Source organism: Bubalus kerabau, chromosome 5, assembly GCF_029407905.1.
Source record: "Bubalus kerabau isolate K-KA32 ecotype Philippines breed swamp buffalo chromosome 5, PCC_UOA_SB_1v2, whole genome shotgun sequence".
Lineage (NCBI taxonomy): Eukaryota > Metazoa > Chordata > Mammalia > Artiodactyla > Bovidae > Bubalus > Bubalus kerabau.
In genome coordinates, this window is record NC_073628.1 from 58,837,967 (window position 1) to 58,857,641 (window position 19,675).

The following is a 19,675-nucleotide window of genomic DNA, read 5'->3' on the forward strand; positions in this document are numbered from 1 at the left end:
ACTGATGAGGCAAATATTAATGTCTTATTTTAGGAAAATAGGTCAGCACATTTGTATCTTATCAAAACAAAAGTAGAATTAGAACACAAACTCTCACCTGGGTCTCCCCAACATCCTGTTTATAAAACAAGGCTTCCAAATCTTCTGCAGTAACATTGCTTACTGCCTTTTGGATGAAACTTAGATCTGTATGGTCAATTTGAGATGCTGCAACACATGTGAATATGTTATCCTTTTTTCAGAGGGCGGAAGAAATAGGAATCCTAAGGTTTTCTTGCCAAGATTTTATATTATCTGATATGACCAGCTTTTTCCATCTCTCACTCTGATCTCTGTAGGAAGCATGTAGGAACTCTGTGTAGGATACAAACAAAATACAGAAGAGAGCTGGTAACCACTAGCTTGTTCTCTATAACTGTGAATTTATTTCTGCTTTATTGTACTCATTCATTTGTTTTAGTTTTTAGATTCCATATACAATTGATGACATAGAAGATTTGTCTTTCTCTGCCTGACTTATTTCACTAAAGCATAATACTCTGTGGGTCCATCCACATTGTTGCAAATGAAAGTCATAAGCTTTTTAACCAAGTAAATCCACTCCTAGGATTAATCTAACTTGACCAAAATGATTTTAAATTTAAAGTTGTTCATTATATTATTGCCTATATTGTCTATATAGCAACTAGCAAGACCTTGTGAGCTTTAGAAATGTCCAATCTAAGGAAAATTTTAAATAAATTATGATACATCAAATGTAATGCAGTCTTTCACAGTGATAATTATGGACAGAAAATTTAAAAAATATAATCTTATAATCTTAAGTAAAAATAAAGTACAGAAGAGCAAGTACTTATAATAGCATTTATATAAAACCTTTATTCTTATAGAAAAGGGCCAGGCAATAATAGGTGCAGATGAAAACAGTTGTCTTAGAATGGTGAAATTCTCTTCAAGTTCTTTAATGTTTTATATTGTATTTTTAATATTAATTTTTAAAAAAGGTGGTGCAAAGAGGCAAGAGAAGGGTGGATCATATTTAGGGTAACCCGCATAGCCTGGATAAAGCATGAGAGGTGATGAGAGAGAAGGAAAGATATATTAAAGCCAGTTTATCGAGGATTTTAAAGGTCAAGTTAGAAAATTTGAACTTTATTTTGTAGACAGTGAGTAGAGATGGAAAACTTTCAAGCAAGGAAGTGATAAGGACAGAACATAGATTTCTCTCACAACAGTATGTTGTAGAGGTATAGGAAGAAAAGGGCTGAGACAGAGAAACCAAGGAAAAAGCCACAGCAACAGTCCACCTAAGAGACAATGAAAACCCGAACCAGTTTGATGGCATGAGAAATAGAAAAGAAACAGCAGACTTGAGAGACATTGTGAAATCAAAACAACTTGTCAACTTATGAACATTGGAAGATGAGGGGAGGAAAGGTTTAAAGGTGAGTCTGAAATTCCATTCCAGGAAGCCTGAATTAATCTTGTGGTCAGAAGGTGAAGTTTCTGGGCAGGAAATGAGAAGTTCTTCCTTATTGTGTATAAAGGTGCTTATAAGATTTCTAATGGGCAATAAAAAAAAAATCAGTTTGAGTTCCAAAGAGAAATGAAAGATAAAGGTGTATTATGGGGTAGTCCCTACAGGGAACAGTTAAAGCCATGAGAACAGGTGAGATAAAAAGATGTAAAGAGAAACAGTTTTAAAAAGAAGAACTTGGGATGTATCTGCATTTGGGGTTGAAAAGTAGGAAGAGAAGGTAATAACAAACAAGGAAGGACAGGAAAGTTTAGGGTAATGGCAGTCGAAGGAGAAGCTTCAGAAAGGAGGTGATCCACAATTGCTAGAGGCTGCCGAGAAGCCAAAATTGATGAGTTAAAGAAATTTTGGATTTGGAGACAAAGGCACATGTCACAGAGGTGTGTCAGTAGAGTGGGAGGAAGCCAGATTGAAGACCACAATGGGAGGGATGAAGAGTGACTGTAGAGAAAAAGTGGGCTTGAAACATAGGAGATTCTTTTGAGAAGCTCAACATCTCACAACAGAAGAAAACTTGAATTTGAGGTTTGGTAAGACTGAGGGAACATTTCAGGATGACATACATTGAAAATAAGTAAGGAAAGAAAATAAATCTCTTCTGACACAAGAGTAAATAGGGAAGACAATTTGAGGAAGAGAGAAGCTAACTTGGAATGATTTCTTAGTAAAGTAGGAGGCACGATTATCTGCTGAGAGTAAGATAGTTTGGTGAACTGGAGAGAAAAATTTGGAATAGTCACTATGGAAAGTAAAGAAAAGGACTCAGACTGAGAAATGGAATTTGATGACCCAGCTTTAAAGGTTATATTTCCTCTAACTTCATTGTCAAGACTGCATAATTTTGGATCCTTTTTTATTCTCAGTTCAGATCAGTCACTCAGTCATGGCTGACTCTTTGCGATCCCATGGACTACAGTATGCCAGGCTCATTTTTGTTAAATCCCCAAATCAGCTTCACTTTTGTGACTTGACCCATGTTCTCTCTCTCTCTTTCTTTTTTTGGCCCCACCACATGGCTTGCAGGATCTTAGTTCTCTGACTGAAGATTGAACCTGGGCCCTGGCAGTGAAAGTGCTGAGTCCTAACCTCTGGTTGTTGTTATTCAGTCACCCAGTTGTGTCTGACTCTTTGCAACCTCATGGACTTCAACCTCCCTATCCCTCAGGCCTCCCTGCCTTCTCTGGGAGTTTGCCCAAGTTCATGTTCATTGCATCGGTGATGCCGCCCAGCCATCTCATCCTCTGATGCCCTCTTTTCCTTCTGCCCTCAATCTTTCCCAGCATCAGGGACTTTTCCAATCAATCATCTATTCACATCCAATGACCAAAATACTGGAGCTTCAGCTTCAGCATTAGTCTTTCCAGTGAATATTCACAGTTGATCTTCCGTCAGATTGACTGTTTTGATCTCCTTGCTGTCCAGGAGACTTTAGAAATCTTCTCCAGCACCATAGTTCAAAGGCATCAATTCTTTGGTGCTCTTTCTTCTTTATGGTCCAACTCTCATAACTATACATGACCAATGGAAAGACCATAGCCTTGACTATATGGACCTTTGTCAGCAATGTCTCTGCTTTTCAACACACTGTCTAGGTTTATCATCATTTTCCTGCCAAGAAGTAATTGTCTTCTGATTTCATGGCTGCAGTCACCATCCACAGTGATTTTGGAGACCAGGAAGAGGAAATCTGTCACTACTTCCAACTTTCCCCTTCTATTTGCCATGCAGTAATGGGGCTGGATCATGGAAAAAGCAAGAGAGTTCCAGAAAAGCATCTATTTCTGCTTTATTGACTATGCCAAAGCCTTTGACTATGTGGATCACAATAAACTGTGGAAAATTCTGAAAGAGATGGGAATACCAGACCACCTGATCTGCCTCTTGAGACATTTGTATGCAGGTCAGGAAGCAACAGTTAGAACTGAACATGGAACAACAGACTGGTTCCAAATAGGAAAAGGAGTGTGTCAAGGCTGTATGTTGTCACCCTGTTTATTTAACTTATATGCAGAGTACATCATGAGAAACGCTGGACTGGAAGAAGCACAGGCTGGAGTCAGGATTGCCGGGAGAAATATCAATAACCTCAGATATGCAGATGACACCACCCTTATGGCAGAAAGTGAAGAGGAACTCCAAAGCCTCTTGATGAAAGTGAAAGTGGAGAGTGAAAAAGTTGGCTTAAAGCTCAACATTCAGAAAACGAAGATCATGGCATCTGGTCCCATCACTTCATGGGAAATAGATGGGGAAACAGTGGAAACAGTGTCAGACTTTATTTTCTGGGCTCCAAAATCACTACAGATGGTGACTGCAGCCATGAAATTCAAAGACGCTTACTCCTTGGAAGGAAAGTTATGACCAACCTAGATAGCATATTGAAAAGCAGAGACATTACTTTGCCAACAAAGTTTCATCTAGTCAAGGCTATGGTTTTTCCTGTGGTCATGTATGGATGTGAGAGTGGGACTGTGAAGAAGGCTGAGTGCCGAAGAATTGATGCTTTTGAACTGTGGTGCTGGAGAAGACTCTTGAGAGTCCCTTGGACTGCAAGGAGATCCAACCAGTCCATTCTGAAGGAGATCAGCCCTGGGATTTCTTTGGAAGGAATGATGCTAAAGCTGAAACTCCAGTACTTTGGCCACCTCATGTGAAGAGTTAACTCATTGGAAAAGACTCTGATGCTGGGAGGGATTGGGGGCAAGAGGAGAAGGGGATGACAGAGGATGAGATTCCTGGATGGCGTCACTGACTCAATGGACGTGAATCTGGGTGAACTCCGGGAGTTGGTGATGGACAGGGAGGCCTGGTGTGCTGCAATTCATGGGGTCGCAAAGAATCAGACATAACTGAGCCACTGATCTGATCTGATCTGATCTAATGGGGCTGGATGCTATGATCTTAGTTTTTTTTAAATATTTAGTCTTAAGTTGGCTCTTTCACTCTCCTTCACCCTCATCAGGAGCTTCTTTAGTTCCTCTTTGCTTTCTGCCATTACAGTGATAACATCTGCATATCTGAGGTTGTTTATGATTCTCCCACCTATCTTAATTCTGGCTTGTAACTCAGCCAGTGCGCATTTCTCCTGATGTGCTCAGTGTATAGATTAAACAAACAGGGTGATAGCAGACAGCCCTGTCCTACTCCTTTCTTGATCTTAAACCAATCAGTTGTTCCATACAGGGTTCTAACTGTTGCTTCTTGACCCACAAACAGGTTTCTGAGAGACAGGTAAGACGATCTGGTATTCCCACCTCTCTAAGAGCTTTCTGCAGTTTGTCATGATCTACACAGTTAAAGGATTTGGCATAGTCGATGAAACAGAGATGGATGTTCTTCTGAAATTCCCTTGCTTTCTCTGCTGCTGCGTCACTTTAGTCGTGTCCGACTCTGTGTGACCCCATAGACGGCAGCCCACCAGGCTTCCTGTCCCTGGGATTCTCCAGGCAAGAACACTGGAGTGGGTTGCCATTTCCTTCTCCACTGCATGAAAGTGAAAAGTGAAAGTGAAGTTGCTCAGTCGTGTCCGACTCTATTGACCCCATGGACTGCAGCCTACCAGGCTCCTCCGTCCATGGGATTTTCTAGGCAAAAGTACTGGAGTGGGGTGCCATTGCCTTCTCCATAATACATCAAATGTTGGCAATTTGGTGTCCGGTTCCTCTTCCTTTTCTAAACCCAGCTTGGATATCTGGAAGTTCTTGATTCACATAATGCTGAAGTCTAGCATGCAAGATTTTAAGCATGACCTTACTAGCATGGGAGATGAGAGCAACTGTCCAAGGGCTAGCATATTCTTTAGTACTTCCCTTCTTGGGAATTGGGATGAGGATTGACCTTTTCTAGCCCTGCTGTCACTGCTGCTAAGCTCTGGACCACCGGGAAATTCCCCATTTATGCTCTCTTTACTTCTAGTATCTAATAATTTCCACTTTTCATTCAATGCCCTGCTCAGATTTCCTATATTTTGTCAAAACCTTTTCTGTGGTTCAACTCCTTTTCTGAAAATTTTATGAGATTTTGGGCACTAGTGGTAAAGAACCTGCCTGCCAAAGCAGGAGGCCTAAGAGACCCAGGTTCAGATCCCTGTGTCAGGAAGCTCCCCTGAAGGAGAAAATGGCAACTCACTCCACTATTATTGCCTGGTGAATCCCACGGACAGAAAGGCATGGGGGCTATAGTCCATAGGGTTGCAAAGAGTCAGACATGACTGAAGTGACTTAGCATGCACACATGTAGAGAAAAAGTGAAATGGTCATGAGAAATTTCTCTTAATAGCAGTCCCCTGAGCACAAAACCTTAATCCTGAGGATTAAGAGCTTAAATGGATAAGGTTGGAGTGCGTTCTTAGGACCACATGTGATAACAAACATGGCTGACCCTTCATTGCATCCTTCTGAGCAGTGCTCAATGGTAGACCAACTTCTGGAGGTCATGCAATTTTGAAGTACTAATTATGTTCCAAGCAACTCTGCACATTGCTGGGAACTCAGTAAGTGTGTTAAGCTCCTCACCTTCTGTACTTTCTTGGAGTGGGTTGGAGACTAGTACAGGGGAAGGCCAGCCATCCCATGAGCCCCAGGAAAGCCTGTTGGACCTAGAATCTTGGAAAGTGTATCACTTTTGTGGACCTAGTCTGAACCCTGCACTATTCAAAGTTTCCAGGATAGCTAGTTTGCATGTTGTATAACCCTCTTTTGTTTACGGGAAAAAAAAAAAAAAAGAATTCTGGCATCAAATTTATATTACCCTTCTACTTAGGGGAAATGGTTGGCAGAGAAGAAAATAAACAATTGCAACATATTATCAAGAAAGGGCTAGTGAAGAAGAAGGAGATTAGATAAACACTACTGCTTTATTTATGCTGTTAATCATTCACTGGGTCACTAGAGAGTGTCTGCCCATCCATTTCTACCTGGCTGTCCCTGGACAGCCAACCACATGGCTGGAAGTGAGGGACTTTTTGGTGGGGCCAACTTCAGGGTGTTCTTGTAAACTCTTATCTGAGGAGGAACTAAACTAATGCTATTTCAGATCAAAGCAGTCTTCCTCCTTAAGAAACTACCCAAGGAACAATGATAGAGTCTTCTTCCTCGGCTGTCTGCAGGTCAGTGGATTATTTGGGGTATTTTGGGGGAAAGGCTGGTGGTTTGGCCCTTTAAAGAGAACATGATTATTAGGATAATACAGAGAAGTGTTTTCAACAGAAATCTTTTTAGGGATACTGCATTAGGAGACAGTGTGACTTGAAAAGTACTTGTAATCCCTACTGAGCCTCGATTTTCTATTATAAGTGGGGGAATAATAATGCATACTAATAAACTGAAGAGAGAAAGAAGTAAGAAATTATTCTTATTATTGCAACTAAAAGTTGAGAGTGTTGGTTTATAAATCCTTTACCATCACTCTGCATGGGGGCGTTGAGACAGGAGGTAAGCCAGATGTCCCAAAGAGAGACACAGGAGACTGGTTTCCAAAGTCTACATTCTGAAAATTGGTGCAATTTCCTATAAAGATTTTATGAACCCCTTATCTCCTCCACCACTGACAGCAAAGACCTTTAGATTTACTCAGAAGGAGGATATTGGTCAGCGTCCAGTTGGTATCTGAAGCTAGAGGTCTGAATTGTCCCGATTTCTTTTCTCTCCCTCAGTTTTTGAATCTGGTTGTTGATTAGCTTTCCTTCTTGAAATTCCCTTTTCTTTTCACTGGGCAAGACATACTACTCCTCTGGTTTGAGTTTTAATTCTTCAACTACCCTTCTGTTTGCTGACTCTTGTTCTGTCCCTAAAGGTAGTAGTAAAGGAGAATACAAAGTAGAGTGCCCAGAGGGGAAGAAACATCAAAGAAGGTTTATATTAAGTTTAGAGATACATTATAATATGGCTCAGAAAGAAGGAGCTGATGAGAGTTAAAGAAATTCTAGGAAAGAGAAAATTGTGGAAGCAAGTTCTTTCTGGAGTCTACAAGGAATGTGACTGAGAGTGCAGGTATGAGCCAGGAGACACTCACGTAGACTGGAGAAAAAAAGTCATTTTTTCCAGAGGTATCTGAATTTTTTAAAAGGGAATTTTAAAGAAATAAATTTTAATATTTAATAATTAAATAAATTAATAATAAAAAATTAGTTAACTTAAAAAAATAATCTCTAATGAGAGGGTTTGAAATTTGGAGGCTGAGGATTTTCCCAGAGCTTCTCAAACTGTACTGCCTTGCAAATGCCAATGGTATTTTTCACAAGAGACCCTCCATGGTGACTATAGTTCTTGAGTTGGTTTCATTTCTATAGAAATTTAAAAGGTGATAGTGAAATATCAGGGCATTTGCTAAGGAAGTCGTAGCTTTTCAGTGGGTAATTCCATAATTCTAGGGTTTGTAGGGAATATAAGGATAATCTAAGTTTAATGTCATCATTTTAAGGATGAGAAATTGAGACTGGGGAGCTGATATAGCTGCTTCAAGATCACAGAAATTGACTGGCATTGCTAGGACTCAAATCAGGTCTCCTCAGCTCATAAGTCCGAGCCTCCATCTCCATACTCTGTGGTTTGCTGAGTCCTGTGCAGGCTCTGCTGAGGGACCACAGTGAGTCATGGTGATGAACTGGAAGTGCTCCACCTGGCCCAATGAGCCACCACACACCCTGGGAACCAGCAACGGGGGAAGAATCACTGAATCATCTCTTTAAAATTTACAAAGCACTTCCCACAGATTATTTCATTTGGTCCTCAGTAGGTGTTTAGTCATTCTCACTCTAAGGACAAAACTAATTCGCATTTCATTTGTTTCACATTTATTGGATAACTATTATTATGCCAGTTAATATTAGGTTAGAAACTGGAAGATTGGGCAACCGGCAATTGGGTAAACACCTTTGCTTTCAAGGGTCCTACAGTCAAGGGGCAAAAGAGAATAGACAGTTACAGTACAATGTAGTGTTACAATTAATATGTCAGCAAGGTAATTAGGGAAGCATAGCAAAGATTGATATTTCTTGGGTGTAGAGGTTGGGCAATTCGTCACCAATGAGGTGGCATTTGATCTGGATAAGTGCATCATGGGGAGGCTGGGAGTTAAGAACTTTCATACACTAAGAGACATCATATTAAAATGCTTGCAGGTGTTTAGAAAGTTCTAGGATACATTTTGGGAAAGATAAGCATATGTGTGTGGTTGAAGCACAGTGTTTTAAGTGAGCAGAAGTAGAGGGAGAGTTGGGAGACTTATGGGAACCTAAAGAACTGGGGACCGTGGGTGTTTTAAAATTGCTAACAGTTTAGCAATTTCTAAATTGCTTCTTAGGAATATAACAGCATCAATGTGAAAGCTGGCTTACAGTTGTTTGGAGGCTTTTGCTGTAGTGTAGGGTGAGTGGTGTAGGGCTTCCCAGGTGGTGCTAGTGGTAAAGAATCTGCCTGCCAGTGCAGGAGACCTGAGAGACTTGGGTTTGATCCCTGGGTCAGGAAGATCCCCTGGAGGATGGCCTGGCAACCCACTCCAGTATTCTTGCCTGGAGAATTCCATGGACAGAGGAGCATGGAGGGCTACAGTCCATAGGATCACAAAGAGTCAGACACGACTGAAGCAACTTAATGACACAGGGTGGAGTGAAGGAAACTCTGAGAACATAAACCCTGACCACGGAAGTAGGTAGAAGAGAGAATGACAGATTCTTAGTGTTTCTGCAGCCAATGTGACAAGACTTGGTGACTTTGCATATGGAAAGGTGACAAGAGAGAGGAAGCTGGGTTTCCCAGGTTTCTAGTTTGGAAGACTGGTGATTATTATCTTAGTTGAGACAGAAAGCAAAGGTCAAGCAATGTTGGAAGGAAGATGGTATGTTTAGTTTTGGATATGTTAGATTCAAGATATCTGGGAGATACAAATAAAGCAGTTGGAAATACTGAGCTGAACCTTGAGATTTATTACAACAAATTTTAAAAACAGTTTTTTTCTTAAGAAATCTAAGAAGTGGTTGCCAGGGGCTGGGGGATGGGAAAAACAAGGAGAGTTTGGTAAAAGGGTATACATTTTCAGCTATAAGATGAAGGTTTAAGGATTTAATGTAAAACATGGTGGTAATACTATAACATACAATTGAAATTTGCCAAGACAATAGAACTTAAATGTCATTCCTAGAAAGAAAAGGCATACTTCTTTGTGGAATCTAAAACAAAACAAAAAACCAAAACCATCCAAAACAAATTTATAGAAAAAGAGATTAGATTTGTGGTTACCAGAGGCGGAGGGCATGAGTTGGGTTGGGGGGAGGAGTTGGAAGAATGTGATTAAAAGGTGCGAACTTCTATTTATAAGATAAATAAGTGCTAGGCATGTAATGTACAGCACGATGACCATGACTAACTGCTTCATGATATACTGGAAAGTTGTTGAAGATTCATCATGAGTTCTCACCATTAGGAAAAATTTTGTCTTTTTTTCTTTGTTTTCTATTTATTGTATCTATATGAGAAGATGAATGTTACCTGGACCTGGTATGGTAATTATTTCACAATTTGTGTAAATCAAATCGTCATGCCGTATACCTTAAACTTATGCAACGATGTATGTCAATTATTTTTTAATTACACTGTGGGGAAAAGTCAAATATGTGATATAATGGATGTGTTAATTAATTAGAAGGGGAGCAGGGAGAAATACTTTCATAATGTATACCTTTGTCACATCATCACGACGTACACTTTAAGTATCTTACAATTTAGTCACCTATGCCTCAATAAAGCTGAAATTTAAAGAAAAGAAGTCCAGCAGTCAAAAGTGTTAATTTATGTTCAGGATTGCAAGTGAAGAAAGTGTAACAGTTTATTTTTGGACTTGCTAAGAAGTTCACAAGTATTTATAACTTTCAAAACCAGAATAATTAATTTAAATATTATCTAAGACAAAATATAATTTTCTAAGATAACCAGTTACAATTATAGACTTTCAAAGGTTAAAAGTTATGTTCAAGTGTTAGAAACCATCCCTTTGTTAGATATAACATTTGCAGCTCAATTTATGATGTAGATATCTGCTATTCTGTAATTTCAAGGGAAGAGAAAATAATTCCTCCTTATTTTGCAGAGATTTTTTTCACAGTCTTTTGTAAAACTCCGGTCATAAGGCTCAGCACAGGAATTTTATAGTTAGCAACAAGAATAAAGGAGGCAGGCCTGAAAGGCTCAAAATTGACATGACATGTGGTAAGTAACAGTGCAGAGTAAGATTTTTTTTTTTATTAATAATTGAGTTTATGGTACATATAAGTTTTTGTACCCATAGGAGACAGTTGGGCCCAGAGGTCTGTGAGTGATTCATAGGTGATGGTCATAGAGTGAATGAGTTCCTTCCAAGAAGACAGTTAAGATGAGGGAAGCAAAAGTCTAGGAGGGACTCCTGGGGGTGCCATTGTTATTGCTTTGGGTGTGGTCCTGGGTCTCACTTCCCAGGTGGCTCTAGTGGTAAAGAACCCGACAGCCAATGCAGGAAATAGACAAAAGTTCGAACCCTGAGTGGGGAAGATCCCCTGGAGAAGAAAATACCAACCCACTCTAGTATTCTTGCCTGGAGAATCCCATGGACAGAGAAGCCTAGTGGGGTATGGTCCACAGCGTTGCAGAGTCGGGCAGGACTGAAGCGACCTAGCATGTAGCACGCACTGGGCCTTACTATTACCATGGGCCACAGTGGAAACCTGACCAAGACTTCTGACCCAAGTCCAGAGTGTTTTCCTCTTTATCAGGGCTTAGCTAAAGTCTCCAGGAATTGTAGCCATTATGATTTTATGTCATTTTTGTGATGATGTTTTGACTCTAGGAGTTCTGGTTCTGTTAGAATCACATTCCAACACCAACGCTGTTATCCTCTTCCTTAACATTTCTCATGGATATTTATTATGTGCTGTCCACGCACCAAACCAAACCCTCTCAGCAATTTTGGGAGATATGTATAATTATTTTCCATTTATAAATATGGAAATTGAGAGCTTAGGGGGAACCAGGACTGAATCCACGTGGCCTAGGTCTGACTTCAGTGTTCACACCCCAGGCTCTGGCCACACGCTGCCTTGCTGCATCACAGCTGTGACCGTGTCACAGTCCCCAGCCCTGTGTCTGTGGCCGTGCCATTAATCTCACCACAGTATGGGGTCTGTACGTGTATGTGGCTGCCTTTTAGCTCCTGTCATAAACTGTGGAGTTTGTTTATTCTTGCCTTCACTACTAACCTATGTTTTATAGTTGACGGTATGGTAACTTTGGGTTAAGGATGGGGAACAGCCTAGAGTAAAATTACTAGGATCTGTTCTCATTAAGATAGCAGATGTGCCTTGTTTTAAAATCAGCTAAAATCTGACCTTGACAAAGCAAGCACTGTAAGAGTAGACATGGAATGGTATTATTTTTCTTGAAAACATACTTTAGGCATTTTAGCACTAGGTACTTTTGAAAGTAAATGCAACAAACATTTCTTGAGCACTTTGAGTGAGGCACAGGGCTAGGTATCTTGGAGGGCCAAGTTGACTAACAGCCCACCTTCTGACTTCAAGGAACTTGTGGTCCAATGGGGAAGACAAACCTCAGCTGTCAGTTAAGCCGAGTCAGAATCAGAATTATAAACACTCAGTTGTAACTGGAAGCTGGAGACTGGTCTGGAGGACAGGAGGGGACCCTGGAGAAGGGACGGCTAGAATGAGTAGGAACTAAAGAGGAAATGGCGAGAGGGAAGATGATATGGGCAGGCGTAGAAGGTAAAAACATGTTTAGAAATGTCAGGGATCTGGGTTGTCCAGATCAGCTGGTTTATGACTAAAAAGTTAGTCATCAGAAACCAGTTTGATGAATGCCCATTCCTGACGGATCAGTTCACTGAAATCAATTTGCTGAACTTATCACATTATCAGTTTAGTTAATATCATTCTAAGAAGTATTTATTTTGAATGTATTTAATGGTTATAAATATATTTTTTGAACATAACTAATGAATATTATCTTTGAAATAACATTTTAAGTATTGTTCAATTTCCCGAAACTAAGGATTCAATCTATGGCTGTATCTTTATAAATATACTCACAAATATTTTTCTGATTATGTTCTATGTGTACATTTTTCTTGTGAATATTGTAACAACTACAGCAAATCATGTGGGAAAAATTTTACTCTATACTGTTATCCTCTTGATTATAGTCAAATTCTATTTTGCCAACACATTGATATTTTTAAATCTCTTTAATTTCACTGAAATTCAATAAACATGACACATTTACTGACATCAACAATGAAAGAAACTGATTCTTATGGTTTTTATAGTTTATAACAGCTTTAATTGGGTGGGAGAAATTTGTGATATTTTGTAAATTTTGCAGATGATTTAGTGGACTGGTTTTCATCATGTGGACCTTGCTGTACCCGCAACTGTCTCCAGTCTCATCAGCTTGCTAGGAGTAGAGACTAGAGATCAGGAGGGAGGTATTAAGAAAACAGAGAAGGGAAAACAAGAAACACAGGGGCTCAGAACTCCGGTCCTGACTCTTTTCAATTTTTCCAGTACAAATTCTGCAAGCACATTTTAAATAACTAAAGATATTTGATAAATTCTTCAACAGGTATTTTTTTTGCAGAATTTTCCTAGTGGCCAAGTCCAGAGCTCATGGGTTAGGGGTGGAGTTACCTGCAGTTGATAGCAGGTGGAGGCCTGAGTGTCAGAACTGAGTTTGCAAAGGTAAGATTAGACGAGTCTTTGCTCAGTTAAGAAGTTGGAGCCCTCCGTGTCATGTGAAGGGCCACTATGAACTTTTTTCCCTTAAATGTGGGACAGAAACATCTTTGAGGTAAATATTGAGGGGACCCCTTTTATCTAAATGGATATGCAATTAATATGAATTATGGACACATGGGGAGAGTAGAATCATGTGGATCTAACAGAAGAATCAGAATAAAAGATGAAATTCAGTATTTCATTGGGGTTTAACTTCGTGTGTTCCTTTGAAGACAAAGACCAATTCTAATGTAAATTTAAGATACACTTTTTTTTTTTCCAATGGGAACAGGAGTGTGGTGAAGACAAAATGTTCTTCATGATTTACCTTTAAATAAGTCTTTATATAGTCTAATTAAATAATGAAAGTACATTTGTCACATATATTTTTATTTATATACATATATATATATATATATATATATACATACACATATATCTATGTTGTTGTTGTTTAGTTCCTAAATCATGACCATCTCTTTGTGACGCCATGGACTGTAGCCTTCTCTACCCATGGGATTTTCCAGGCAAGACTATTGGAATGGGTTACCATTTCCTTCTCCAGGGGATCTTCCCGACCCAGAGATGGAACCTGTATCTCCTGTTTGGCATGTGGATTCTTTACCGCTGAGCCACCTGGAAAGCCCCTACATATATCTATAGATAAAACCGTTTACCCCCAAAACTGCAAATTGCTTGGTTTATTGTTTCAGTTGATAGTTGTCATGAGGAACTACCAATGTTATACATGATAATCCAACTCTTTTTTCTCTTATAATCTTCCTGCTTTTTGTTTTGTTTTAAATTTATTTCATTTTCTCTATCTCCTATGCCATTTCCTTGGTCTGATCATCTCTGTGGCTCACCTGGCTAACTACAATAGTCTTCTTAATCAATCTCCCTGTTTCTCCTCTGTTCATTTCAATCTATCATGTATATTTAATACATCCACTCTAGTGATATTAAAGTACAATGATGTATCACTCTAAGGACATATTAAAAACAAACACACCAAAAACAAAACCAAATCAAAACAAAACCGAGAAACAATGGCTCTTTACTCTCTAAAGAGTAGTGTCCATAAATTCCTAACCTTGGCTCTTATGTCCCATTCAGACACAACTGTGAGCTGCCTCCTGCTTAACAACCATCTGCAATACCTTACTTTCCAGCCAAATTGTAGTGCTATGTACTGTTCCCCAATATGCCCTGCCTACATTTTCTAGCTTTTGCAGAATACCTAACTCAGATTACGCTACCTCCCATCTCTCCACTTGGAATGAATCTCTTTCATGAGCAGAGTGCTTCTTCAGAGGCTAACACCTACTGTTTCCTGTCTTTTCTTCCAACTCTAGGCTGTAATTTCTTCAAGACATGGATCCCATAGCATGATTCTAGTGCTTTATGACAAGTAGGAATTCAATGATGGTTTTTCAAATTGAGTTCTTTCAGCAGAAAAGTGTCAATGAAGCATCAGCAAGTTCCAGTTACGATCCTTCATAGCAAGGGGACAATGGCATCCTGGCCCTTCTCCAGGCTGTGGAGTATCTCTGATCCAATTCTGTTCCAAGTGACCTTGGTTGCTACTCTGTTGGCCACTGTTCTTGGTGAGTAATAGGGAGAGAAGTTCAAATTGTCAGCAAAGTTTCAAGATCATTTGCTCCTTCACTTTTAAGACTAACAAAGAGCTGATTAAGCTTTTAGCAGAAATTCAGCTTTAGCAACAAAGGGTTTATTTGACGAAGTTTGGAATTTATGTGGAATTTGGAACTTAAGGGGATTTGGAATAATTTGGAATGTAGGGGTCATTTGCTTTACACATAGTCAGTTTTGTAGACATTTCCTCCTAGAATTTCTTCTTCAGGGATTTCCAAAACAATCTGTCCCCAACCATGACTTGAAACAAATCTGTATTATCTATTAGCCTGACTAAACAATCTTCACTGCCTGTGGGTTTATCCAGAATGGACAGGAAAAGTATAAACTTCTAAAGTGGCTCCTAAAAGGTAAATCAGCCCTATATTTTGTTCTTGCAAGTAAAGCAGGATTAAGATTGTTATGCTTCAAGGGCTCCATGTTTCTTCCTTCAGACAACACAAAATCCAAAGGATGCAAAAAGGACAAATTAAGAATGTTATAGTCATCCTTCTCCTAGCCACCGAGTTTCTGTTCTCTGAAACAATCAATGTTATGTAATGTTCAGTTCAGTTCAGTTCAGTCGCTTAGTTGGGTCTGACTCTTTGCGACCCCATGAATTGCAGCATGCCAGGCCTCCCTGTCCATCACCAACTCCTGGAGTTCACCCAAACTCATGTAATGTTACTATTAATTAAATGGTAAGTTTCTGTTGTTATTAATGAGATGATGTACTTCTGTTGAAGAAAACTGTTGGACTTCTGGATTTGCATGGATGCATATGAGTCAGCAGATATGGGCAATCTGATAGGCTGATGAAATCCTGTCTGCCATCCTTTTAAGATAAATCATTTATAGGAGAAAAGAAATGAAAAATTTATGCCTTTTATCTTTATCATTGTCATTAATCAACAAACATGTATTACTAATTACTCTCTGGATTCATTGAACAGTGGGGATAATAGGAGTTATTACTTTTCTTGATTAGAGGAGAAAAGAATGGTTCCTGCCCTAAAATGCTACTGAAACTTTAGGATGCTGTGTCTCAAGCTCTAACTTGAGTATTTTGTCATTTTGGTATTCAGGCAGTTGTGATACTCCACCCTATTTAGACTTTGCTTATCCAATAAATGAGTTGAATGAGACAACGTTTGAAACTGGAACTACTCTGAAATACATCTGTCGTCCTGGCTACAGGATAAGTTCAAGAAAGAACTTTCTTACCTGTGATGGAACAGACAATTGGAAATACAAAGAGTTTTGTGTCAGTAAGTATGAACATTCATTTCTCTTATTTGTGCTTTGTCCTTCTTTGCAAAGTTGCCTCAGGAACTAAGCTTTATAAATGCAAATGAGTATCTCTGATCACTGAGGAACAATCCAGTTGGTCAGTTACTGATTTCAATGTACACATGTGTGCCACTTTTTGAAAAAACAAACAAAGGAATAAAACAAACAAATTAGGAGCCACCTAGTTGCACTGAAAAATAAATCTATCATTTACAATCTATTCATTAAGTACTTTTTTTCAGAAGTGAACTGCAAATTCATTTTAATACACTGAAAACTAGATTCACTGTATAAAATTATGAAAATTACGTGTCTAGAAAATGATGATACAGTTTTCAAAGAAACCTCATCCCAAATACTGTGTTTGGAAGAAGATGCTGTTATTCACTCTTAATTGAGAATAAATTCTGTGATGTTTTTCTAGTAGTATGGGTATACACATGCAATCTATACTTTTTTTGTACCTTTTGTGACCAAGGACGTGTATTTTGAGTGGCTTAAGTTCCAAGTACACACTGGAGATGTAGAATGGAGCTGAGTTCCCTGGTCAGTATGTTAAATTCTGGACCATAGACTTCATTACCACAATGATCCATCAGCTCTCTTTTCTAATGCTATATCCTTGAGTGCATGGAATCGCTAATCATCATTTTAACTTTTCTCGCAGAAAAACGATGTGAAAACCCAGGAGAATTACTTAATGGGCAAGTGATAGTTAAGACAGATTACTCTTTTGGATCAGAAATAGAATTCAGCTGTTCAGAAGGGTGAGTGTGAGGCAATCTAGAGATACTTTTCTTTTAAATTAAAATTTTAAAATAGCTAATGTATAATATAATCTTTATTTCAAAACCAAACATGATATAAAACATATCTACTGAGAATTCTCACTTTCATTCTATTTCCATCACCACATTCCTTTCCATCTTTAAACAGGGATACACTTATATTGGCTTATCATGTATTTTTCTAGTGTTTACTTTTATAAATACAAGTTAAGAAATTATTATGTATTCCTATTTGACAACTTTCCAATAGGAAAATTAGTCTTAAATCTCTTAAATCTTGCTTTATATTTTATTTATAAATATAAATAGAAGGTGTCTCTATGTTTGTGCATAGAGAGGTTTCTCATTAATTCCCTTTTGCGCCTGCACAGGATTTTATTGTGTGATATATTGTGGATTGATAATCTCTTTGATGGATCCATGAATTTTCCAATCTTAATCTGTTCTGAACTATGCTCTAATACATTACCTTGTATATATAAATTATATCTGTAGGATAAATTTCCATGGTAGGAATCCTGAGTCAAAGAGTACATATATTTGAAAATTTGAAAACTATTTCCAAATTGCTCTCTGTAGGAGTTACATGGTTTTGCAGAATATACAAATGTCTATTTCACCATAAACTTTCCAACTAAGTTTGCTGTCAAACCTTCAATGCTTGTAACAATGTTGAAAATTTTCCAATTTAAGAGGTAAAAATGAAATCTTACTATAGTTTAAATGTATATTTCTCTTATTCTGAGTAGAATTAAGCATGTTTTAATAAAAGATGTTTGTATTTATTCAATATTTGTGAATTATTTGGCATATCCTTTGCCTATTTTTACTATTAACTAGTTGGGCATTTTATTCTTAGTTTTTAAGGTATATGGATACATATATTCACATGGATTTGTGTCTGTTAGGGTTCACACCTTGCTTCTGATGTGAGCTGCAACTTTGCCTTCAAAGTTTTTCTTTTGCCTTGGCTTTGGTGCATGCATGCATGTGTGCTAAGTTGCTTCAGTCATGTCGGACTCTTTTTGACACTATGGACTGTAGCCCGCCAGGTTCCTCTGTCCATGGGATTCTCCAGGCAAGAATACTGACTGGATCTCCTCTTCCAGGGCATCTTCCCCACCCAGGGATTGAACATGCGTCTCTTGTGTCTCGTGCATTGCAGGCAAATTCTTTACCCACTGAGCTACCTGGGAAGCCCTTGGCTTTGGTATATGTTGTCAAATTTATCAGTCTTCCTTTTAAAATGGCTTCTGAATTTTAAATCTTAATTTAAAAGGCCTTCTCAAATACAAGGTTTTGAACTATTTGCCTAGCTTTCTTCTATACTTTTATGTTTTCATATTTTTTAATGTTGAAAGCTTTGATCCATTTGGAGTAAATATATAGTATACAACAGAATGGGAAAGATTAGAGATCTCTTCAAGAAAATTAGAGATACCAAGGGAACATTTCATGCAAAGATGGGCTCGATAAAGGACAGAAATGGTATGGACCTAACAGAAGCAGAAGATATTAAGAAGAGGTGGCAAGAATACACAGAAGAACTGTACAAAAAAGATCTTCACGACCCAGATAATCACGATGGTGTGATCACTCACCTAGAGCCAGACATCCTGGAATGTGAAGTCAAGTGGGCCTTAGAAAGCATCACTATGAACAAAGCTAGTGGAGGTGATGGAATTCCAGTTGAGCTATTCCAAATCCTGAAAGATGATGCTGTGAAAGTGCTGCACTCAATATGCCAGCAAATTTGGAAAACTCAGCAGTGGCCACAGCACTGGAAAAGGTCAGTTTTCATTCCAATCCCAAAGAAAGGCAATGCCAAAGAATGCTCAAACTACCACACAATTGCACTCATCTCACATGCTAGTAAAGTAATGCTCAAATTTCTCCAAGCCAGGCTTCAGTAATACATGAACCGTGAACTTCCTGATGTTCAAGCTGGCTTTAGAAAAGGCAGAGGAACCAGAGATCAAATTGCCAAACATCTGCTGGATCATGGAAAAAGCAAGAGAGTTCCAGAAAAACATCTATTTCTGCTTTATTGACTATGCCAAAGCCTTTGACTGGGTGGATCACAATCAACTGTGGAAAATTCTGAAAGAGATGGGAATACCAGACCACCTGACCTGACTCTTGAGAAATCTGTATGCAGTTCAGGAAGCAACAGTTAGAACTGGACATGGAACAACAGACAGGTTCCAAATAGGAAAAGGAGTACGTCAAGGCTGTATGTTGTCACTCTGTTTATTTAACTGATATGCACAGTACATCATGAGAAACGCTGGACTGGAAGAAGCACAAGCTGGAATCAAGATTGCTGGGAGAAATATCAATAACCTCAGATATGCAGATGACACCACCCTTATGGCAGAAAGTGATGAGGAACTAAAAAGCCTCTTGATGAAAGTGAAAGTGGTGAGTGAAAAAGTTGGCTTAAAGCTCAACATTCAGAAAATGAAGATCATGGCGTCTGGTCCCATCACTTCATGGGAAATAGATGGGGAAACAGTGGAAACAGTGTCAGACTTTATTTTCTTGGGCTCCAAAATCACTGCAGATGGTGACTGCAGCCATGAAATTAAAAGACGCTTACTCCTTGGAAGGAAAGTTATGACCAAGCTAGATAGCATATTCAAAAGCAGAGACATTACTTTGGCAACAAAG

At 38.8% G+C, this 19,675-nt stretch overlaps 1 protein-coding gene across 2 annotated transcripts in view; it reads left to right on the forward strand.

The window, feature by feature from the left end:
• The first annotated feature begins 6,538 nt into the window (after positions 1 to 6,538).
• C4BPA (complement component 4 binding protein alpha) overlaps positions 6,539 to 19,675 on the forward strand; it is a 45,778-nt gene continuing 32,641 nt past the window's right edge. For both annotated transcript variants that reach the window (XM_055581797.1, XM_055581799.1), the window contains exons 1-5: positions 6,539 to 6,644; positions 10,622 to 10,740; positions 14,745 to 14,899; positions 16,013 to 16,195; positions 16,885 to 16,984. In XM_055581797.1, the coding sequence (XP_055437772.1) occupies positions 10,736 to 10,740; positions 14,745 to 14,899; positions 16,013 to 16,195; positions 16,885 to 16,984 (443 nt within the window). In that variant the 5' untranslated portion in view covers positions 6,539 to 6,644; positions 10,622 to 10,735. The remainder of the gene's footprint in view (positions 6,645 to 10,621; positions 10,741 to 14,744; positions 14,900 to 16,012; positions 16,196 to 16,884; positions 16,985 to 19,675) is intronic.